Source organism: Dermochelys coriacea, chromosome 7, assembly GCF_009764565.3.
Source record: "Dermochelys coriacea isolate rDerCor1 chromosome 7, rDerCor1.pri.v4, whole genome shotgun sequence".
NCBI classification, from domain to species: Eukaryota; Metazoa; Chordata; order Testudines; family Dermochelyidae; genus Dermochelys; species Dermochelys coriacea.
Genome location: NC_050074.1, coordinates 58,667,930 through 58,692,834, shown reverse-complemented (window position 1 = coordinate 58,692,834; position 24,905 = coordinate 58,667,930). Strand labels below are relative to the sequence as shown.

The window sequence follows — 24,905 nt, the reverse complement described above, 5'->3', positions numbered from 1 at the left end:
ACAGATGAAGGGCCAGAGGAAGAGTATCACCAGTTTAAAGTGATAAAAAGGCTAGCAAGAAAAGGGAGGGAGCGAACACCGGCCTACCTCATGAACTTTCTTTGGATCTCTGAACCTATAACTTGTTATGCATCCCAACAGAACACCTCTTAAAGAACATGCTCCGCATCATCATGGCAGTTGCACTGGTAAATTCTTTTACACTCAGCTAAAGAGGAAGCTAATTTATTATAACTGGCACATTTTAAAATAGTAACAAATTAATGCCAGTAGTGAGTGGGCTCAGCTTGCATATCCCTCTTTGGAATGTCTCTTTCAAAAAGTAGCAAATATTTTCCAATGTAGCCTTTTCCTTTCTTATGTCACTTTAAGAGAAGAATTTGTAGTCACATTAGTTACCAACATGCCCAGTGATGAACTCTCAACCCAAGATATTTTATAGATTAAGGCAGATAGTACATATGGGGAAAGTGCATTTTTCAATTTTTGCAGGTGAAACAAACCAATGTCCCAAGTAGATTATTTATCTTTTTAAACAAACCAGACCCCCAATTTCTTTTTTAGATCAAATGTAAACATTTCAAATAGGTTTTATTAAATATGAACTATTGGGTGTAACTATATTACACATTTTGGCCACAGTGTTACTTTAAAAAAAGTGTCTACAGCTTGAAAAACATTAACATGTAAAATGTGGTGTGCCAAACAAAAAATAAAAGCTATGTCAAAGAAAAACTATATTTGCTGACCGTTTTCTTTGTATCCCATCCCTAGGATGACCTCTGGTGCTCTGTAGTAACGAGTCACTACATAAGGCGTCATCATAAAACTAGTTCCTGCAGTTCTGGCCAGTCCAAAGTCAAGAATCTTCAAAGTGCAGTCTGATTTTACTACTATATTACTGGGCTTTAAATCCTTAAAAAGAAACATCATACATGACTGCTAAGACAACAAAACACTCTGCAGTTCACATTTTAAAGAAAATAACCACTGGCATAAAAAAATGAAAAACTGGGCCATTATTATAACTTCATTCTTCCAATTTTTTTTCTTGTATGAATTAATGTTTATATCTTCAACCAACCAAAGAATTAAACCTCTGGTATTACTCTTCAGTAGTTTATGTAACAAGTAGGGGGAGGAAAACACAACTAAAATTACTAGATATATTAGCAATGTTTGAAATAATTTGGGGTTAGTATGAAATGTTAGCACTCAGACAAGTATTACAAATTGTTCAAGGGAATTATAGTACCAAAGGAGAACAAGAATGGTTGAATTATTAGAGATAATGTCACAGCAGGACTTTTCATCCTAAATGGTATTCAAAACACAAAGATTCTTACGATTTAATCAAGCAAAACTTTTTATAGTTAAAATGCATCTATTAAAGTGAGTTACCCTTCATCAACTCTATCAATCAAGGTTGCATTACCTCTTGATTTTTTGTAGATATTTCTCTGAATGATCAGAAGGAAATTCATGATTACAAAGGTTTGGTTTGTAATAACAATTTGGCTGGTCATCAGTTAACCAACTAAGTTTAATAAATGACAGAACTCTGAACTGCCATTGCAAAAACTTCCAGAAGAACTTCCTGCACCTTTAAAAACAGGAATCAAAATACCTTCAAAAAGAAAAGGAGTACTTGTGGCATCTTAGAGACTAACAAATTTATTTGAGCATAAGCTTTTGTGAACTACAGCTCACTTCATCGGATGTAGCTCATGAACGCTTATGCTCAAATAAATTTGTTAGTCTCCAAGGTGCCACACGTATTCCTTTTCTTTTTGCAGATACAGACTAACACGGCTGCTACTCCAAAATACCTTCAAAGTTTCAAGGCACTTTAGATGGAAGATTTGCAACTGAACTCTACAGTTGAGCTCTATAACCAGATTTCGATTTTCCATTGCCCTTTTAAACCCAGTCTCCCAAGATGCTTTACAAACCTATGAGCTACATACTCACACAGCACCCACACAGCATCTACAGAAGCATACAAGGCAACCATTTTGTTCTAAGCCATATCTTCCACACCTTCAGCTGTCACAGAACAAACGCTGGCCATAACATCAGAAGGTTTGTCCTAAAAAAAAATAATGAGATCTCTCATTCCCACCTAACTGATCACTAGAGGAGTAATCCCCAAAAGACAGAATTATCATGGGATACAAGACCAAGATCTGGCACCCCTTTGAGAGAGAAGATACTGATATAGGAAGTTTTTATATGGTAATTTTCAGGCTTCCAGTGAGCCTCTCAGATATACAAGAATGCTGCAACACTTACTACAAAATATACAGTAAATCAAACCAGTGTACAGGAACATTTGAAGTCAGTCACCTTCCCATCTCTCCCTAAATCACATGCTAGGAGAATGTTTTTGAAGATATGATGCATAATGAAGGCTTCTATCGACTCTAGAGATTAGTCTTCTGCTTATAAGATACTCAACATTTATTTATCTTATTCAAGTGTGATGCGGCATTTCAGCTACTTAAGACAATACTTATTTTAGATTGTGCTGGAGTTGTATTTATATCCTGTTTTAATAGTTACTGTTGTATATATGCAGGTTTCTATTATGGGGATGGAATTATTATAGGACCTCTGGAGCAGTCCTCTTTCCCCATCAGTAAATTATGTGGCATCTCAGCCTGCCACAATATTGTTGTATTAACCAAATTCATTCTCTTCAAAATCGTGAGGCTAGAATTGAGGAAAGAATTTACCATCATCATCAACAGGAAATAAGTCCATGCACACACACACACACACAAGCATGCCCATGTCATCTGCACGCAGAAAGTAAATGCCTACAAAAGCATATTCATTCTTCAATTTCCTTCCAGTATTTGACCTCCAGAAAGTCTAGAAAATTTTAATGCAAATACAAATCAACAAGACATGTAGCCTAACATGCTTCAGAATTCCCATGGCTAGTACTGCCACAAGATACATTTTAAAAACTCATTCAGGTGTACAAATATACACATTTTCATTATAGCAGGGGGTCAAAAGCCTGATGTGGGAGTGATGCAGTGGTTAGAGCAGGAAATTGATATGAAGACTCCTGGATTGTATACCCAACCCTCTTACTGACATTCTGCGTGACCTTCAGCAAGTCACTCCAGACATCGCTGGGACTCAGCTCAATCACCATCTTCCACCTGCAAAATGGAGACTAAAGCACATTTCTAGAGCTGTTGTAGATTCAACCCTTGTAAAATGCTTTGAGTATTCTGGGAACAGGTGCTCATGTACAAGGTATTAATAAGGTTAAGCTATCTATAGTCAAATCTATACTGAGAAGTAAAGATGTGATGGCTATGCATTTTAATTATATATGTGTATAGGCTGTACAATTTGTTTAGCCAGTAAAAATTGTGGGAGCTTTCCTTCATTTTTAGCCTTTACACTATACATGTATTGTATTTCTGGCATGTTAGTGCATATCAAGCATGCTACTGCTTAAAGCAAATATTTCCACAAGCATGCAATATGTCCTGCATAGAAGCATTTATACAGCACTTTATACCTTCAAAGCATTGTGCAAATATTAACTCTCAACCTATATGAAGTAAACTTTACTATTTCATAGAGAAGCTAAATAACCCAATTACGCTTTGTTAATGGCAGAGCAAGATTTAGAACTCAGGAGTTCCTGACTCACCCAGGTGCCATGACATACCAAAACCCCAAACGTACCACACACAACCACAGAAAGAGATAATATGGGATGAACAGTGCCAACAGGAAAATTGGCATTACACATTATCGATATTGCTGCTGAGGACCTAGCTAAATAAAATCACGGCTGAAACTGTGTGTTCTACATAAAGCTAGGGTCCTTTGCAAATAATCCCTTTTCTTAAGAAGGTTTGTTGTTACCTGCTTGATAGACACAAGGAACACTAAAGCTTTATAGCTTTAAGTACAAATGATTAATAAATGCAAAATTAAGCAATGTAACATTTTTCATGAACAGCAGGCTGATCTTTCTATGAAGGCTGAGAATGAACTGTCATAATATGAGGACCTGCAGGTGAAATTGATCCATCTGTGTCATTCAGAGCCATTAACACATTTAACACATTCAAAGATCATTATTTACATAGCAAATGTGCCAAAAGTTTGCCTTGCCAGAACAGGTCATCTTGTAAATGTATACTGCGCTACAATATGAAGCAATTCAAATGCTTCAGGAATGTCAGCACACATTCTAAATTACAACTACCAGGAAGCACTGAAGCTAGATTTCCTGATTTTCAAACTATCACCCACCACCAATAATATCTGGAACTAAACTGAACTGAACACTGTAGTGGAGAAGTAGCTCCTTTTATAACTAGGATTGCATAAATGTTTCCATTCAACTGCAGGTTCTCGGATAGCAGGGGCTCTGTGTTATGGTGTGCTTAGAAGGTCTGAAAGGAGACTGCTCTGCAACTCCTAAAATTGACAGAATAGGGGCTCCCTCCTATGTATTTCAACATGGGTTGGGGGGGGGGCATTCTTGCCAAATATGTCCATACTATTGGGATTTCTTTTCCTCAGCGAAAAACACTAGGAAAATCCATACTATAAACCTCTGAAAAAGATGAAGCTTCTAAAGCCAAGCACTCAAAAGACAGGAAATGCCAAGGTTGCATGCATGGCCTTTCTTTGCACCCCTGGGTGGATGCATTATGATGGAGACTTTGACGACACATAATAGTGTCACAAAAATCACACCAAATTTGTCATAAAACATAGTATGAATCAATTTTTTGGTACCATCCTAAAAAAGAAATGCAATATTCTATAGTTTTTTATCTGGTATACTAAGGGTAATACAAACACTGAAATGGAAGAGCAAATGGAAAAATAGAAACAGCACACGAAACTACAGGACAAGTACAACAGGGTGAGTATATCAGAATAATAATGAAAATGTTCCTGGCATATACATATCCAAGTAAATTACCTTGGATAGCTAACTGTCTCATCCCCTGAACTGCACCTAAGGAAGGCTGCACTGCTGATTGAAGAAAATGTATAGTATATGGGTGCTGAAAAATAATTAAATGCATACTGAGATGAGACCTTATTTAAAAAGTCAATACACACATATATATAATTAAATATTGTAAAAATGAAAACAGAGTAAGCAAACAAAGTATTATAAGTTGCTACATATTACTAAGATTGTAAAAAAAATATGTATTTTATTTGAGAAATCATACACAATTATGTACCTGTAGACAGTATTGTAATGCGTGGACAACTTAACTTCACAATTTCCTGACCCGAGTGCCTAATTAGGCTACCTTGACTTAATATAAACAACACAATGAGGAAACAGTTGGGAGGCTTACAGGATAGAATTTTCCAAGCTACATGATTATATAAAGTTTCATTCACAGGAATAGACAATATTTGATTATGCAGAGAATTTTAGAGGTGTATAATGTGTTTGTTATTTTAAAAAAATGCAGAAATAAAGATTACATTATGGCAGTTTAAAAATATATGGAATTTCAGGTTTGGTTACCAAAAACGAAACAGAAGCTTAGTTGGTTTAACCAATTAGTATAAAAAAAAGTTACTCTTTTCCAGGTATTCTTTCCTTCTGATATCCACTGGGATAAGAATTCTACTGCAAATTAGAGGAGGTGATGCAACCTATTATACAGATTTTGGACAATTTAGTCTAGCCAAATTGAGATCCAGTTCAGGATGGACTCAGACTTTTGTTTCAAATTTACACACACACACACACACACCACACCACCCACCCCCAACAACGCAAGCTTTGAAAGTATATATACAGTTTCCATATTAATAGAATTTTTCATGGCTCCTTCATACTGAAGGCAAGAACATTAGGTGGATTTTAAAAAGTATAGTATACTACTAACCCTATGGATAATCCCAGCTGAGTGAAGATGCTTAATACCACACAGCATCTGATAAAGAAGGTACGACATTCGTTCATGGTCTAGCTCCATCTGAATCACTTGGCAGAGATTTGCATCCATGAGCTCCATCACTATGTAACTTATGAAACAACAACAACAAATGAGTAATTAGAAGATAAAGTGTATTGTCTGAAGTCCTTTCCACTGCACATGCTTGTGACAAGTAACAAGTTACAAATCTGGGTAAAAATTAGACTTACACATCTTGAAATTCTTCCAGAGATTTCTGTGGTGTGAACACATTCAGTAGGCCAATTATCTGTGGAGAGAAAAAGAAAACTCACAAAAGGTCAACAAATAGATTTTGCTTACCTGCGCAAAACCACAAAATTGGCGGCTGGAAAGAAGCAAAACTTGGCCTAAGAAGTCTCCTGATCATACAGGTGAACTTTGCTGTCTAGTATGCATAATCCAAGTCATTGTTAAGAATTGTGTTTACCAGCTTTCCACCTGTTGCCAACCCTCCAGGATTGTCCTGGAGTCTCTAGGAATTAAAGATTAGTCTCTAATTAAAAAGAACAGGAGTATTCCTGTTCTTTTTGCGGACACAGACTTACACAGCTGCTACTCTGATTTCTAAGTAAAGTTATGTCATGTGATGAAACATCCAGGAATATGACCAACCTAAACTGGTAACCCTATTTCCAACCTAACCTCTGAAGTCAGAGACTACAACACTTTTGCACAGTAATGCACATGGTCACTGGCAAAGTGCATGTCCAAATAAACTGCCCATGTATTAACAGGATGAAGCAACACAGGAAGGTTGAAAATCTTCTTTTGCGCCCTGGACAACTGGAAGAGCTGAAGAGGACTCTGTGCTGTACCGGAAGTTTTGTGGTGATCAAAGTCAAGGTGAAATATAACTTCTAAAAGAAGAAATTATAACATTCATGGAAACTGAGTGATGGAAGTAAGAGTTACGTTGGCAGGCAGCCAGAACAACAGATTAAAATGCTTCAACTGAAGTGAACGGGTTGCATACAGGTTCTCTAATGGTAATAACCCTTCAAGAGGTGTGGCATGTTTACCTGTAACATAATATTTCATTAGAAATTAATCCAGAGGTAGATAAGGAAGCACACTAAGTGTTTATTAAATGAAATGCACCACTGATTTATCACAAAGAAAAGCACAAGAATAATTGAGTAGAAGAGGAAACCAGAGCTTCCAAAGGAAGGATGGCTGAAAGAGGAAGTAGCTTGAGTGTTTGCAAGAAGGGCATGAGTTACTATTAGTCACCATGATTACTGATGCTGTGTGTGAAGAGGGAACACAGTTATGCTGAGCCCAAGCCTGTTATCTTCTAACTGAAGGACAAGAAAATGACATAAGCACCACCATACAAATATCAGATCTTTACAAGCTTAAATGGGACACTGGATTTACCATTTCATTGCAGGAGGGGCTAACTGTTTTACAGTTGAGGTAATTTATAGTAGAGTTATTCAAGCAACCAATTTACTGCTTTTATAAATGCCACGCTATAATTCCCACCAAATTCAGCATAAAAAGGAGAAGACTCTGGTGCATGCAAGATCAGAATATTTTGGCCAGCAGTGCTGGGGCTGTGCTTGTGCCCTGGATGTCCTCATCCTCTCCCCTACTTGATGGGATTAAGGGCAAAGTAGGGCCCAACTGTCCCTTAATTCCTTCGCCAATCGAGAATCCAGATGGTACAGAACTCCATAGTAACAGGGAAGGAGAACAGATCATGGAATCCAAGTGGACACAACATCTCAAAGAACCACAGATACTGTAGGATAAGTCATCGTTCTCTCTTCCTAGAGTGATTGTCCACATGGATTCCACTTCTGGTGGCTAGCAAGCAGTGCTCTCAAATCAGGAGGTAGGTACTAGGAGTCCTAGTTAAATGAGGATTGCAGGACAGCTCTACCAAAGTGGAGTGAGATCTTGAGGCCATAACTAAGGAGTAGTGCTGGGTGAAAAGTGTGGACTGATCCTCACGTAGTTACCCTGTGAATTTCTCAGATGGGGATGCTTTTTAGAAAAGAAGCCAAAGCTATCTGAGTCCTGGTAGACTGGCTTCTAACCTGCATGGCTGGATCTAATATAGCTATCTCATAGCATAATTTAATACAATTAAATATCAATGTAGACAATCTTTGGGTGGATATTGTTGGATCTTTAATCCTGTCTGCAAATGCTACAGACAGCCCGGGAGTGCTCCTGAAGGAGCTGCCAAGGTAATTTGAAAAAGCCTTGATCACATCCAGGGTGTGCAGTTTGGTTTCCTTCTTGATTACAGCAGGGAAGAAAACTAGCCAAAAATAGGCTCTTCAAGTGCCCATCATTAAGCGAAACAGCCACATCACAAGAGAGGCAAGTTTTGAATGCTGGGGGACTTTGTTTCAGCCATAGCTGCTAAATCCCAGGGAAGTCCTTAATATAAGTTTTGTTTTGCATTTTTTTCTTTTAATATTGCTGAAGGGTATAAAAAAGAGAAACACATTATGCCAACTATGCTATTTATTTATGTACACACACACATACAGGGGTATCAAGATCACACAGCGAGCAGATAAGTAGATCTTGCAAGGCTTCCTATCTTGCAACCATAGGTGGCGAGAAGTAACTGAAAGATGGTTGGCCCCCTGCACTCCTTGTGCCCTCAAGTGGGGGAACACTAGGGCACCCAGGTTACTGGTACAGCCCCAACGGACATTGCTACCAAAAGAATCAGATCTCCTGTGCATCAAATGCCTGCACACCAGAAGTGGAATCCATGTGGACAATCACTCTAAATTATAACCCTACAGCAATCAATGTTTCAGAATTAACATAGGATGTTCCAAAGCAGCTTTGTGAAGTTCAGTGCAGTTTAAAGCGTTTAAACATGGTTAAAGATGTTAATGCTCTGTGTCAGAGTGGTGGTTATACATTTACCACCTCCTCTCCAAATCACGCACACACATGTATGAAGGGCCTTTAGAGTAAGACTAGCTGCACTGTGCTTTAGAACTAGTTTGTTTTCTCTCCAGCCCCTGCCTATGCTTCCAGACTGAAGGGGTTGGGATGCTGCTTCAGTGATATCAGAGGAAGAACAGGCAGGCAACTGATAAACCCTGCCCAAGGAGAAGCTTCCCTATTACAGGCAAGTACAATAAGGCAGTTTGAGGACAGAATCCAAGTTCCACAGTTGATGAGAGATATCTGCCAGCTGCAGTGAGTGGATGGGGAATGCAGTGCAAGGTCAAGCAACTGCTAAGCATCAAGAATCACAGAGCAGAAAGGGCCCATTGTCATCATTATATAGTTTGTGGTAACATCCAGAATGAGCTTGGAAGTTTCCATACACAGAGGGTAACAGTCTCTGGCTTAGAGATCGTACAGGCAGTATTCTCAGTGTGGCACTGCAATAGTGTCTACGGTAGAAGGCAGCTTCTCCTGCAGATGGTGGCCCTGCTCACCTATCAGCCTGAGGAAGCTGGAACTTCCCACATGGGGTTCAGGAGAGGAGGTGGTGAGGACAGCATGTTAGACACTGACACTTCCCCTCAAACCTGTGTCAGCTTCATCTTGTCCTTGGGGCTCGGCCTTGTGGGGGCTTCTTGCTCCACATACCCCATGCCCACAATCCATCTCCAGCCAACTCCTGGCTGTGAGGTTAGCATGGTGGTGACTGCATACCCCATTTCTGGCAGCCACCCTTGACATAGTGCACATACTTTGGAAAAAGAGGCACTGAGACTTGTCGGCACACTAACACCACAGCACACAGCGCAGCAAGGTGGCAGTGGTTATGAGGAGCATTACACGCAGGAGAATGGCATGCAGCCACTGCCACGCCAGCCCCAGGGGCAAGAGGGGGTGATCAGGGATTACCCAACCTGATCCGAGAGTGGCAAGGTTTTTAGACTCAATCTGACCTGAAACCAACACTTGTAGTTGGGTCCCACTGGGTTCAAGTGGCGTATTAAGGCTCTATAGCATGCAGCCCCTAGCAAAGGAAGGAGCTGGCTCCTACCAGCTATCTCCAAGGCAGTTCTGATAAGCAGCCACTTGGCCTATCAGCACCTCTGCTGCTCTGCTCTGATTTTATTGCCATCTCCAGAACCTGAAATGCTCTGCTGTTGTCCTGCAAGACCACCTGGCCTACCAGCACACCAAAATCTGCTGCCCCTTCTATCCCTCCCAAGCAGACTCTTTAGCAGATGCAGCACAGAAGAGAGAATGGTTACCTGTAGTACATCAGCCAATTGCCTGCCTGTACCACACCTAGCAGAGCAGCACCATGACTCCAGCCTTCAGCCTGGAAGCAAGGGTGGGGACAAGAGTTAAGGAAAAACACAGTGGTGGCACTCTGAAGCATCCTCCTATACTTTATATGCACACAGGCCACCCTTTAAACACATCTCTAGCCTATGTAAGGTGTTACCCTCTAGAGCTACCTATACGGTACCTGAAGACCTTTTTCTTAACACAAACATTTAAGGCAAGATGCTTCACTTACATTTTTGTGATTTACACACTTCATGAGAACAAGCTCTCTGTAGGCTCGTTTAGCATGGGTTTGATTCTGAAATGGCCGGCTAAGCTTCTTGATTGCAACATTTCGTTCCAGGATGGCATCATAGGCTGCACTGCAATTAAAAGTAAACCGTTGTTATATCACTGAGATAGCATTTCATGGGTTCAAAGCACTTTATAAATTTGTTATTCCTTAGAACATGCTCTTCCATCTCAGAGAGAAGGAAAAACATTGTTCCCATTTCACAGATGTAAATCTGACACTGGTACTATCCCCAAGGTCACACAGCAACTCAGCAGGTGATCCAGAATTCCCATTAATATTAAACTCCAATACAACGAGTGTACAAGCGAGAGTCTCCCTCATAATGAGCAATAACTGTGTTCAGAAAAGATTTTCCAGCTTCACAGTTTGCCAGTCTTACACAGCTCCATCTCCTCAGACAGTAACAGGAACTCAGAGCCCCAAAATATCAAAGCCTCTTTAACTGAAGCAAGAGAATTCCTGCTACATGCCAATGGACATCAAGGCATTGTATATTAGACTACATAAAAACACAAAGACATCAAACATGAGAAACATGTAGGTTTTTACCTAAAATCTACAAAAGGGAAGGGACTTCTGCCATCAGGCTAACAGCTCCAGAGTGCTCAGGTACTCTGCTACCCACAATTTTATAGTACCCTGACCTCCCAACTGGAGAAGCCATCTGAGCTGCAATATCACAATACGAAGGGGGAAAATGGATTCAGGAAGACTTAACTGCCTGACACCACTGATTTTCCTTGATGATGAGGAAAAGCCAACGAGTTGCAAAAGGATTCAATCCAAATTTCTTTCTATTTATGGCTTAAATTCAGGACATCAATATTACCTATTAACACAGGCTGTTAACTTCAGTTTCGTTATTTTTCTTGCTACTGGTGAAGAGCATTACAAGGGACAATTCCCATGCACATCACTACACCTCTGTGACAGGCAGGCACTGAATTTGTTTGCTGCAAGACGCAATATGACAGCTGTATAGAGTCAGTAGATATTTGTCAGATGCAAAGGTCTTGGCAGCTGTGCATTACTGAAGGTCACATGTTCAGTGAAAATCGGCAGCCAGCAAATGTTCCATGTTTATTAAATTAAAACTAGCTACTTTAACAAATATGTTATAAGTCACCATCTGATTTGGACCATAGTAATATAAAAAAATAATCAAGACTGACTGGACTCTAATGAGAATAGAAGAAACATGAACACACACTGGAGATTTGCATTGGTTTGAAGTCCCTCTTAGTAAGGATGGATTTTTTTTTTTAAATGATGGATGGCAGGATGAGGAAATTAAAAGTGAAGAGGGGTGGACAGAGATGGATTCCAGTACAGGATTCCTGCAATATTGCATCAGTCTTTGCACCCCGGATCACTACGACACAAGTCTGTGGTGTCTCAGTCTACCTCCAAGTGCATATTAGAGTTGGTCCCCTTTGCTTGCACTCTAAAATGCTCAGATAACACTGTGATGGGAAGAACACAAGGACAGACACATACAAGGATTGCACTGGACTAGAGACTGAACTCCTAGATTGTCTCTCCAGGTAAGGATGGAGGCATGCAGGCAGGGCAAATAGTTGAGTTGATGTCTGCATTGTATGCATTCACAGAAAGGCAAAAGCTGGATGTGGAAGAGCCCTATTTGGTCATCTAGTTAATTCTCCTGTCAATATGGTCCCCTATTGCATATGGTCTACTTTTATATGCACTGAGTTAGAAGCTGTGATGGAGACTGTAATGAGACAGAGTGGCCTCCCACTGAGCCAGAGAGGGAGGGACCACTCTCTAAACCCAGGTGGGTGGAGCCAGGCCATGATCACCCCTCCCACCAGAAGTCAGGACAGGAAGTATAAAGGGCAGGTCCTCCTGGAGCTCAGTTTAGCTGCAGTTGCTAAAGGAGACAGATGCCTCCTGCCCGCTTCTGAGCTGGAAAACTGCAATAGATCCCTGCCAAGATGAACACTGACCAGAGCTGCCTGCTGCCAAGGCACTGAGGAGTTGTTGGGACTGCCACTGGCATTCTACCCCGATGACATGGAAGACCCTCCCATGGATCAAGGTACACCCTAAGGGGAGGGTAGAAAGTGGCCCGGGGCAGCTGACCCCAGTCTGGCTGTGTTGCAACCAGAGACCCGGTTGGCATGTTGCACCTGGATTCCATGCTGACCCAGCAGTGAAATACTCTGCCACTGTTAAGATCCTGGGTCGGGGCCTGGTGGAGTCAGGTAGGCTGGGCTCTTATCCCTGGCCACCCCACTCCAGGGGTGGCAACCTCCCCTCTCTAGCCCAAGAGGCCTGTGTTTGTCAGCTGGAGCTAGGACACCCAACACCTGTGCTGCCCTGCCCTGAGTGTAGGCTGGAGCCTTAAACTGCTGCCCCACCCTGACTGAGGGCCCAGCCTTCTAGACTTGTGCTGCTCTTCCCAGATCATGGGCCAGAGCCCCTAACTGTTTGCTGCTCTGTCCTGATTACAGGCCAGGGCCATAGACTGTTTGCCGCCCTGCCCTGACTGAGAGCCTGGGGCCCAGAGACTGATTTGTGGCTTGGCCTGGATTGCAGGCCAGAGCCCTTGTCGAAGCAGTGCTTTGCTAATTCCCTGACTGTGTGTAACATCCAGTGAGGTGGAGTGGCCTCCCACTGACCCAGAGGGGGAGGGACTACCGCTAACTTATGACAGGGGTTCACATCATACCAATCTTGAAAGGGTTAATGAGGCTGAAAAGGGGGCCAACTAACTTAATAGGTCACTTCTGAGGGGAATTAGGCTGGATAAACCACCCCTGATTGGCAACAGAGCCCAACTGAGAAGGGACAGGTGGGATTATGAGAGCCAGGAAGTTGACAGCAGAAGGGGCTACAGTCACTCTGTAGCCTTAGGGAGAGAAAGGAGGAAACCAAGGGGAGAATAGAAGTAAATCATAGAGAGCACCCTGAGCTGCACAGAGAGAGGGGCAGGGCATGTGGAAGAGCAGGAGAAGGGGGTGATGGACCTGGCAGAGCTAATCACCAAAGTGGCTGGGAGGAGATGCCCCAATGGTGCGTGAACCCTGTGACAGGAGCCTTCTTCCTTTTCCCTGGAGAACCTATTGCACAGTCTGGATGTTTTTCCAGAAATTCAGCCCAAGTTTAAAGTAAAACTCATCCCATTGCACTTAGTAATACTCATTTTTAGTACCCTAAACAATTCCTCTTCCTCACTGTCTACTGCCTTCAAGTATTTGACAAGTATGTCTACATTCCCTGTCCCCAGTTTAGCCATGTTATGTACATTTAGATTTCACTCTATCTAATTAATAATTCTTAATGTGCCTTTCTGGTATTAAGGGGCTCCAAACTGAATGTAACTGCAAAGAAAATTGTCGCTGTCCTTATCCATGATAATGTAGATCCACCCAGAATTCACATTAGCTCTTCTGCTACCACATCACAGTGCAAGCTCCTATTTTACTTTGCTGGCAACTACCAACCCTAATAATACCTTGTTCAACATAGTTACTCTTCAAGTGTCTCACTTGCACTAGCATTTTTTCAAAGATATTGGTTTTCCTTTGTCCATATTACTGTCAGAAATTTACACAGTACTTTATAAATACAGATTATAACAGGTTCCATTGTAGAGGTTCAGGCAATTTTATTTCTTGCCCATATTCCTAACTTTATTTTTTTTTTTGTCATTTCTATGTCCTCTTGGTCTCTGCGTTATCTCCTGATTTAGTATCAGCTGAAAGTGAATGCTCTATTTACATCTTCTCCCTGATCATTCACAAAAATGTAAAATAAGCCTGGACATAACACTTATCGATGGGGCAACTCCAGTTCTCTGCCTGAAATTACTATCTTTAATCTGCAGCCCTCACCTAATTTTCAATCCATATGGAACTGTTCATAACCAAATCAGTTAAGTTAGCTTTAGGAAATCTGGCTTAAATATTTGACCTTCCACATTTTTGTGAACAAACATCACAAGTACCAGCTGGCTGGTCCTGGGGACTGATGAGCAACAGATTCACTCAGTTTCAAGCAGCTACCAAGCTACTCTGAGAACTGTAAGCATGTACTACACCAAGAGTGTGCAAACAAAGAGCAATGCTGGCTTCTACTCCATTGCAAACAGGATTGGGTTAAGTCATGGGGAGGGGAAATCAGTTTTTTAGCACTATCCTAATCTTCCAGGCCCTCATTTGTTTGCTAAATTACAGAACTATCTCATAACTGGCAGTGTTTGTATTGAAGTGGCTCCAACCTTGAACTGAAGGCAATGCTCTAGGTTAGAGGCAAGATGCACTGGTTGAAGTGGAGAGGGAAGGGGCATTACATGTCATTACAATTAGTTCCTCACTTTGGAGAATCAAATTTTCTCTCACACACGTGTGTATACACACACACACACCATCCTACTATCTCTACCCTATCTTTCAGTAAGATACAGTAGTCACTTTCAATTTTCTCTTCTAAATTAAGCTAAGATTTATGCTCAGATTTAAAGAAAACTTACCATACTATTCCTTGTGCCCCTGATCCTATAGGCTTTAAATTCTGATATCGTTTCAGTACAGTGAAAGTAGAATCTCCAATCTCTACACTGTAGAAATTGCTGTCACGCTTGCTTCTGCTCATGACTACAATTTAGTTAGATCGCTTCATCCAAAATTCACTCTCAACCTGTAAAAACAAAAACAATTGTAATTGTCAAACTTTGGTTTTCTAAGTATCAAATACAAAAGTTACCTTTTCAGACTATTTCTTTGCCTAGATCCACTTTTGTCAATTGTATAGGGAACATCTCCAGTGAGACGACACTAGATCTGCCACTCTGAGAACCCCTGCCTTAGTCTTAAACCTCAAACTGTGGTCCACGGATAATTCCCTCTAAGGTACAAGCCTGGGTGGCCGCATATGAGAATGAAGGACCACTCACCTAATTGGTGGACTCCCACAGGCATGGCTCCACCTTATGTGCGTGTCTTCTCCAGGCACTTAATTAGTGAAGTGGTGGCCTTGGAGGGGGGGAATGGGGGAGGGGGCAGTGGGGTGAGAAAAGGGGGTGCAGGGAATTTTAGACATGCAGGCCTGCAGTGGCTGGAGAAATGGGCGACTTTCCCCAGCTCCAGGGCTGTGGCTGCTGGGAAGAGATGGCCCTCCTTCCCAGCCCCAGCCCTCTGCACTGAGGGAGAGACCTCCCTCCTCCACAGCCCCAGCCCGGGGGCTGCCATGGCAGGGAAGAGAGGGCACATCCATCACATTAGAAAGATAAGACTACTCTTATTAAAATATGAGCTGTGTACTTTTAGTTATAGAACAAAAAAAGGTTGGTTTAGTTTTTTTAATGGCATTTTTATCCAAAGTGCTTTACAGTAATTTGCTAATGGTACAAACATTTGGAAAGATTAAGTGCTCTGCCAAGACCCTCACCAATTTTCAAGTGGTCCATGGGGGGGAAAAAAGTTTGAAAACCATTGCTGGTTTTCTGGCCACTTCAGGCCAGAGACAGTGTCTTTGCACATAACTTGTCCAGCCCCAATCTGGATCAGGGTCCCATGAGGGACTATTGCAATAGAAAAACTATTCATATACCTCCTGAGGCTAAAAACTAAATCCTACATAAGAGGCCTACCACAGCATAGCACTCCCAAACCTGAAACAATGTGAGACTGCGAATCAAAGAGTTCCAGGGAAGGAGTATGATTTACCTTTTAACCTAATAAGAGTAACTTTCAAATGCCCTGGAATTTAACAGTTTACAAAAACTGGGGGAGAGGTCTGATTGACAGATACGAACGACAAAAAAAGAATATCAGTGAAAGGAAGGAAAATTTTTTAACTTCCTTCACAGGAAGAAAGGAACTCTTACAATAGGATACATATTCCTTAAAGATCCCTAGGTTAAAGTTGCACCAACAAAGTTTAAAAAAAAAAAATTGTTACATTATGCAACCTTAACTCTCCTCTTTTCTGTATATGCACTGCCGGAGTCTTTGGGATTAAATACTATTTCTCTCCTCTCCCCTCTGCATGGTTGTGAATGAATTTTGGATGAATGCTAACTGTGCAGTCTTAATGTTATCTTAATACAGGTTTTGTGTGGAATAAATAGAGTAAATGGCCTTTAGAAGGGTATCTAATATTAAAACCTCACACATTTGATTAGAACAAGAAGTGTTTAACCTCTAATGGCTAAGAGCCAGCATGTTGTTTAATACATTACTTTAGTCATTTATTCAGCTGTTTAACAGAAACAATGACAGGTTCTTAGGTCCTATGCAGCATTTTATTTGTATTGTATATACTTGCTTTATTTTAAGACATTTGAAAATGGGGACAATGTTTTCTTTAGAGAGAGAATCAGAAATTGGTGTTTGTGGTTAATCTATATACATAGAAGTCATACTTTTAGTGTAATCTAAAATTAGAATTCTCCAAGAATCTAAAAGTTCAGCAAATTCAGTTCTCAGTTAGCTGATCTGCATTCAATTCAGCTACCAGCTCCAATAAAATAAAGAACTAGAGAGGACTAAAATGGTATATTTTTAAATTATTTAGTATATTCTAAAAAACTGCCATCATGGGCATCATCTATCTGAGAAGAAAGGCTTGTGAAACTAGCTCTTTGCAACTGTTAAATTGTATCTGTCACACAAACCTCAAAGGTTCAATTCACTAACTATAGGAGCTGATGTCAGCTCACTGAAGAGGATGTAGAGATTCTCCTTCATCAGCAACTATGGAAAGCCTCACTGGAGCAGACACGACTGTCATGAAGACAAGAAAGGAAAGCTGTATAAAAGTTCTGATCCCACACCGTAAACAAAGGATGGAGACAAGTATACAGATCTGTATTTACTTCCCTTAGGCCTGTAATACATGACTCCATCAGTGGCCGCTCTTCCTTTCTCCTGCTCTGTAAATGCCCATCAGGGTTTTTTCTTGGGTGTCTCTGCTCATGGATGAGCTCACCTGCTCGCTTGGCTTCAAGTTGTATGGTGACAACTCCCACATCTCCCACCCTCTTCAGCCTCCAGACTATGGCTTTCTGATGGGTGCTCTTGTAACTCAAACCTAGCAGTGAGCAGTTGCTGCCTCTTCCCACAATCCCCTCATCACCCTTCTCACTGTCAATCCTGCTATCCTAATACCCATGCTTGGTGTCAGCTCAGATTGCACTCCCCCACACCCAGCTTGGCACCAGTTTTGTTGGCTCTCTTCCTTTACAGCAACGTCTCTAAAAATCTGTCCTGTCCTCCTCATTGCTATGTCATCTCCACCTCCACTACAGCAACAGCTTCCTTGCTGGCTTCTCAGATGGACAACTTGCTCCCCTCGACCATACCCAAAATGTTTTTAGGGATCATCTTCCTCATGACCTGTTTGAAGTGCACATAGATAACACTGCTGCTCAAATTGTCACATTCTGCATCCCTAACCTTCAAGGCTCTGCACAACTCCATTCCTTTTTCCACCTCATTTTGTCCTATTCTCCCCCCCCCCCCACACACACACTTTACATGGAGCAAAGGAAACAAGCCCCCAAACTGTTTCCTTTGTATACTTGAGTTTTTCTTCAAAGATTCCACTAACACTTCAGCCTTGTTATACTGAGGGATAGCCACTAATCAACACCAGCTAAGCTGCAATTTACATCACCTGAGCTTACCTTCTGTATAAACAAGGCTGTAGTAGTTTCCCCTTCAGTGAATGATTATCACCACCCTTTCTGTTTTGTTTTTAGGAGGAGGAATTTAAAAAATACATTTAAGAAATAAGCCACAGAGAACAACAAACAAATGCATCATTTTGAGACTGGACCTTCATATAGTGCACCACAGGATTACACAGCTGATTCCAGATCCATGAGATTTAACACACAATCCTTCTCTCCTGGGGGAACAACTGTGAGCCAAAATCTAAGCTTTTATTTTTTAAAATACAATTTGGTTCTAGCCCTCATAGCTGTCAACATAACTTGAGCATGAACCAACCAAACTGAAGCAACATTGTTTTTTTTCAGTCTGCACACTGTATGAAACAATAGTACTAAGAAGCATGAACAGCCCCAAGTGTCTTAATTCCAAAACCTAATGATGATATAAATGTCACTTTAGTTTACTAGTTTTAGCACAAATTACCAGGAAATGGTCACATTTCAGCCCCACACTGCCTCCAGTGGCAAATTCGTTAAAATAACTACAAAAACCCTTTTGGTTTAAGCCATTCAAAACATTCATTTGTGGTTCCGTAGTAGGTACAGCACTGCTTCAGTCTATAAGGCCGAAGTATTTTTATACTATAACACCCCATTACCATTTGTGAAGCTTGAGTGAGCAGATGAGTGCTGTCTAAAAGGCACAAAGCAGAAGCAATAGCTGGGGAATTAAAATTACCTGCTAATCTATCCTTGAGACCCACCCCAGTAGTAGGGGCTAGGAAAGAGGAAGAATTACCAGGCCAGAGGCCTTACTGACACACCAGGGCAATCAATAGCAGGTCTGGATAGCCTGCACTTTGGGCCCCCAAACATCTGCACTGAGAGATGCATATGTTTGGGGAAGGGGAATGACTCCAGGGCACTGGCTATAAGCAGCAGCAGCAGGAGACACAACCCACTAGTTGCTCCCTGCAACAGAGGGGGAGAACATTTGTTTTTCAGTCAGGCCAATGCAGAGCACCCAGAGAAGAGACTGAGCCCCAGTACTATGCTGCACCCACAATGGTGCCTGCCAACTGAGCCCAGTGGGCCTCCTCTGCCCCGGGAGCCGGCTAGAGACTCCCTCCAGCCAAAAGGGACAGCTACCAACTTTCCAACAAGGAATGCACTACTCCTCCTGATGCACCCCAAGCCTCCCTACAGGCTAGTGGAGTTGGAGATGGATTTTCATGGTTTTTTGAAGGGGATTCAGAAATTAAGGGAGTGTTTAATTATTGCTGTGTGACTAGTTAGTAGTTATCCTGGATTCCCTTGCCTTGCTCATCTGTCCTTGGTTCCCAACCTTTCCTGTTTTTATTTAATTTGCCCCATTCTTTCTCTGGAATAAAACATTCACATTCTTAAAACTGGTTCCCTGTAATTATCTGCAACTTCCTAGAGGTCATAAGGTCTACTATATTATGTACCTGGCGGTAGGTGGCATCGCAAACTCAAAGAACCCAGGGTTGATTGATGCTAAAATGGGTCAAAAAGCTCCTGAGGAGGGAGGATTAAAGGGTTCTACTATATACATGGGGACTGGGAATACTTCAGGAGACAGACAAATATATATGTAGATCCCCTTTTTTTTAAAAAAAGTGAACGTACTGTGCTTTTGGGTAATGTGCTACCTCACTTATGTAATCAGAAGGTCATGTCAGTTAACCATTAACAGTGGGCATTTTACTTTTTTTTTTGTGTGTGTGCTTAATACTACCAGCAAACTACAAAACTGCAGAAAGCATAGCATAGCATTGAAAATCAGATAGTAGGGAATGCAAGTATTCGGAGAACTAATAATCACCCCAAGCATATGTTGTCTGCTTTTATCCCTGGAATGGCAAATGTGTTTCCAACTGCTGTAGGAGATGGCATACAGTTATAAGTAACAGGTTTGGAATACTGCTTTTATTCTTCAACTAAAGTGTTTGTATTAGAACTTGCCCCGGGCACCGTGGTTACATGCTGATTCTTCTAGGTAGGGGAATAGTTTATAGCAAATTACTTTTTAACAATGAAGCCATAAAAATGCATTGTGTATATGGTAGTTCCATAGGACAATAGCTAATGTATGCCAAAAAGAGGGTGCACTCATTTTCCAGGCAATGTTAGTTCATAAATTTCCAGTGATTTTGCTTGCTTCAGGTTTTTGAGTGCCTACAGATTTTATTCTTTTAAGTATTACTGTGATGTTAACCAGAGCCATTTCTTCAGAACAGCTGTGATATTTAAATAAGGATTCTGGGTTGTGACATTTGTAGGAATCCTTGTTTTAGGAGTGAGGTTGCTGATGACAGATGGTTAAAAGGTTCAAGTAAATCCACTCTTGCAGAAGTGGAAGGTGAATGCAAACAAATTCCTGGTAATAAGTTTTGCATTCAAGCTGGGTTTTTCCCCCCCTTGATACATATTAATAATCCCTTTTAAAATTAAAAGCTAGTTTTGTATCTTGGATTAAAGTTTGACTGTCAATCTGATCAGAGGTTTTCCCCTGTATTCACAGATTCCAAAGAGCAGAAGGGACCATTGTGATCTAGTCTGACCTAGACAAATTAGAAGATTGGGCCAAAAGAAATCTAAGTGCAGAGTCCTGCACTTAGGACAGAAGAATCCCATGCACCATGGCAGACTAGGGCCTGAATGGCTGGGCAGCAGTTTTGCAGAAAAGGACTAGGGGTTACAGTGGACAAGAAGCTGGATATGAGTCAGCAGTGTACCCTTGTTGCCAAGAAGGCCAATGGCATTTTGGGCTGTATAAGTAGGGGCATTCCCAGCAGATCGAGGGACATGATCGTTCTCCTCTATTCGACATTGGTGAGGCCTCATCTGGAGTGCTGTGTCCAGTTTTGGGCCCCATACTAAGAGGATGTGGAAAAATTGGAAAGTGTCCAGCGGAGGGCAACAAAAATGATTAGGGGACTGGAACACATGACTTATGAGGAGAGGTTGAGGGAACTGGGATTGTTTAGTCTGCAGAAGAGAATAATGAGGGGGGATTTGATAGCTGCTTTCAACAACCTGAAAGGGGGTTCCAAAGAGGATGGATCTAGACTGTTCTCAGTGGTAGCAGATGACAGAACAAGGAGTAATGGTCTCAAGTTGCAGTGGGGAAGGTTTAGGTTGGATATTAGGAAAACCTTTTTCACTAGGAGGGTGGCGAAGTACTGGAATGCGTTACCTAGAGAGGTGGTGGAATCTCCTTCCTTTAAAGTTTCTAAGATCAGGCTTCAAAAAGCCCAGGCTGGGATGATTTAGTTTGGGCTTGGCCCTGCTTTGAGCAGGGGGTTGGACTAGATGACCTCCTGAGGTCCCTTCCAACCCTGATATTCTATGATGAGACCGTATTTAGCATCTCTTTGGTAACAATTGCTAACTAAGATTTTTTTCAGTGGTTTTCCTGAACTACAGGTATAGCAGATGGAGTACCCAGTAAAATGTGGTCATTAAGTAATACTCTGCTCAGCACTGTACAAAACAAAGTCACAGCCCCCAGGATCTTACAATCTAACAAGAACAAATGCATGAAAACCACATCTCACTGAGATCTGACAGCAGGTTTCTGGACTGGTAACATCACACCTGCCAATCAGAGAGAACAATGGAGGTGGCTTTTAGCACAACTCCTACTGACATACAAGCACTTGGTTGCCAAAACATCTGACCTACAAACTGCTTTAGTTAATACCCAGAGTGTGGTAATTCTAACAGGTAACCCATCAGTCTAGAACACCCTATGCATGAGGCTAATTAATGCTCTCCTCCCTCCCTGACCATTACTCCCCCAAACCAAATAAATGATAGGCTTTAATATTAGGATCTTTACTGAATTACGTTGTTGTTGCTGCTGCTGCTGCCCTCCTGAGCATACAGAAGGCCCACCTGTTCTTGTTGGGCCTTCCATCCCTTGCCTCCCCTGCCCACACACCTAGTCTGGTCTGCTCTGTGCCCTGCTTTACCATTCTCCTCCAGAGGAAGTGACAGTTGTCCCTCACTCACCCAAACAAACGTTAAGCTTGCTCGGAGCAAGCAGGTTTAACCAAGCCTTAATTCAAGCGCAAGATATTTTTGTATCAAAGGGTTAAATCAGTGAACAAAATTTCTACTGCACTTGAATTGTTTAACAGGAGGAAGGGAACATCTAATTAATAAATAAAAGTTAAACTATTAGTTTTCAAATTTGAAATCTTTTAATCCTATCCAAAGAGGTTTTGTTTAAAGTTTTACCAGAGCTATTCCTATGTTTCCCCAAAGCAATTGTTGACACATTGCCTCATAATCTGGAGTAATAGTTAAGACCCTAATCCTTCCAAATCTTAAGGATTATATGACTATCTGTTAATTCCACACAAAATATAACAAATTCATGGCACCAGCAGTGTAATTATGATTCTGGTTTAAAAACAGAATTGGGTAGGTGTCAGAGGGAGATGATTCAGTGACAACCAGGCAGCTGTAATTAAATGTGCCTGCACCCTGTTCAAAAAAAATAGTACCAGTTTAATTTCACAATCAATCATGACTGTTACCATTGGAAAAATCGAGAGAAACGAATAGGTAAAGAACAAATTAGCATTTCAAGTAAGACTGCAAAAATCCATACAATACTGTACTAAAATACTAAAAGTTAAAAACCCATATCCTGTATATTAGATTATTTTAAAATATTAAGAGGCTTGCGTTCTACCTGAATGAAACAGAACATAACCCAAAACTGTTGTACATTTTTCCTTTATTCAGACTACCCTGTAATTCAGTCAATTCGTTTAGATGTAGGTGTATACTTATTCAGTTCTTTTGTCAATTAAAGAACTTACTAAGCTATGGTTTTCAATCCATGCTGATTCTAATGATATATTCACATTGTGAGCCAAGAAACTCTGCTGCTAGTAAAAAATCTCCATATTATAAAAGTATACTTCATCTATTTTGCAAATCAAAATGCTAATCCCACTGATTTTGCTGCTTCCCAACCTCCAGACGTAATTGGCCTTCATAGACTTGGAATTTCAAATGTTCCTCAGCTGGCTGTTTTCTAATCATTCAATTTTATTTTCAAGCCCTCTGAGTTGAGTAAGAAAATGAGATGGTGAGCCTTTTTCCAGCACTGAGGTTGCAAGTACATAAGAATTGTTTAGTGGGAGAAAGACAAGAAATAAGCCACTAAAAATAAACAGCCCTGCTCTCCTGCTTTCAGTAAAGCTGAACATATCCTGCATGCTCAATAAGCCATTACTTCAGGGAAGAGAATTATTTTCAAATCCTGTACAGAAGATAAGGGGTTGAAAGAATTCATGAGGAACTTCATATTAACAGGCACTTTGGAAATCAAACTAAGCACACCACAACACAAACAAAAACAAACACACATGCTAGATCTTGTTGGAAATGTTTCCATCTAACAAACCAACGTGTATTGATCAGCTTTAGCTCTACTTTCCACGCTTATAATTATATATAGTGCCTTTCATTCCAAAGTGCAGCCACCACTGAAATACAGACTCATCTGCGGTGGAAGAACACTACTGTTTGACACCTATCAGAATGCTACACCGTTCATTTCATGAGAGAAGGATGAGTGTACTAAGGTTGCCAGTTTTGGTTGGACATATTCCTGGAGATTTCGTCACATGACAATCTTTAATTACAGACTAATCTCTCATTCCTGGAGACTTAAGGACAATCTTGGAGGGTTGGCAACCCTAGTGTACACCCAGCTAACTGCAAGGTAATATCTGGTATGTATGCAGGAAGCAGTTATCCAATCTAACAGCAAAATAACAGGTTTCAGAGTAGCAGCCGTATTAGTCTGTATTCGCAAAAAGAAAAGGAGTACCCGTGGCACCTTAGACTAACAAATTTATTAGAGCATAAGCTTTTGTGAGCTACAGCTCACTTCATCGGATGCATTTGGTGGAAAAAGCAGAGGAGAGATTTATATATACACACACACACACACACACACACACACAGAGAGAGTGTTCTCTGTGTGTGTGTGTGTGTGTGTGTGTGTATATATATAAATCTCTCCTCTGCTTTTTCCACCAAATGCATCCGATGAAGTGAGCTGTAGCTCACAAAAGCTTATGCTCTAATAAATGTTAGTCTCTAAGGTGCCACGGGTACTCCTTTTCTTTTAGCAAAATAAGTAATTTAGTAACAGGTCCTGGGATTCCACATGTAGCAAAACTGATACAATTCAACTATATGTAGCCAGAACCATTGTGATTAGGTTTCTTATTGGTTCCTTAATTGAATACATAAACTTTCCTGTGATGCACATCTAGGTTCACAGTCACTGAAGCACAGGAAGGCATAAACCATGTCACCCAATGTCACCAGCGAATAAACTCTGAGGAAGGCCAGATCATGTCACTGGCAAGCTGGGGAGAGCAGAGGGAAAGGATAGCAGTGAATGAGCTTTTAGTTTACAGCTAGGGTATGTAAACATGGCTCCATAAGCACATTCCACCTTGTTATCCTGACTAGCAACACACCAATTCTTGGGATTATGCCCCTGGAGAAGGGGAAGTCGTGCTTGTGTTGCACCTTCTCTTCCCACTGTGATGAGAGCTGACAGAATAATTTTTTTTTTTTGGTGGGGGGTGGGAGAGGTTAGTCACCAACTCCCCTCCCCCTAAAGCTGAAAAAATTCAGTTCAGTTCATTTCAAACAAACTTTTTTTGGGCAGGGGGGAGGAGGAGGTGTCGGTCAATTAGTATCAACA

At 41.2% G+C, this 24,905-nt stretch overlaps 1 protein-coding gene across 11 annotated transcripts in view; it reads right to left on the bottom strand.

Moving 5' to 3' along the window:
• MAPK8 (mitogen-activated protein kinase 8) overlaps positions 1-24,905 on the bottom strand; it is a 122,761-nt gene that overhangs the window by 34,541 nt on the left and 63,315 nt on the right. For 4 of the 11 annotated variants that reach the window (XM_038409411.2, XM_038409410.2, XM_038409406.2 and 1 more), the window contains exons 2-6: positions 14,996-15,162; positions 10,438-10,567; positions 6,164-6,222; positions 5,904-6,042; positions 750-915 (exon numbers count right to left, since the gene is read on the bottom strand). In XM_038409411.2, the coding sequence (XP_038265339.1) occupies positions 750-915; positions 5,904-6,042; positions 6,164-6,222; positions 10,438-10,567; positions 14,996-15,117 (616 nt within the window). In that variant the 5' untranslated portion in view covers positions 15,118-15,162. Of the gene's footprint in view, positions 1-749; positions 916-5,903; positions 6,043-6,163; positions 6,223-10,165; positions 10,237-10,437; positions 10,569-14,995; positions 15,163-18,151; positions 18,228-24,905 lie in introns of those variants that run through there. The other 7 variants (XM_043519483.1, XM_043519489.1, XM_043519488.1 and 4 more) reach the window with 5 other exon arrangements.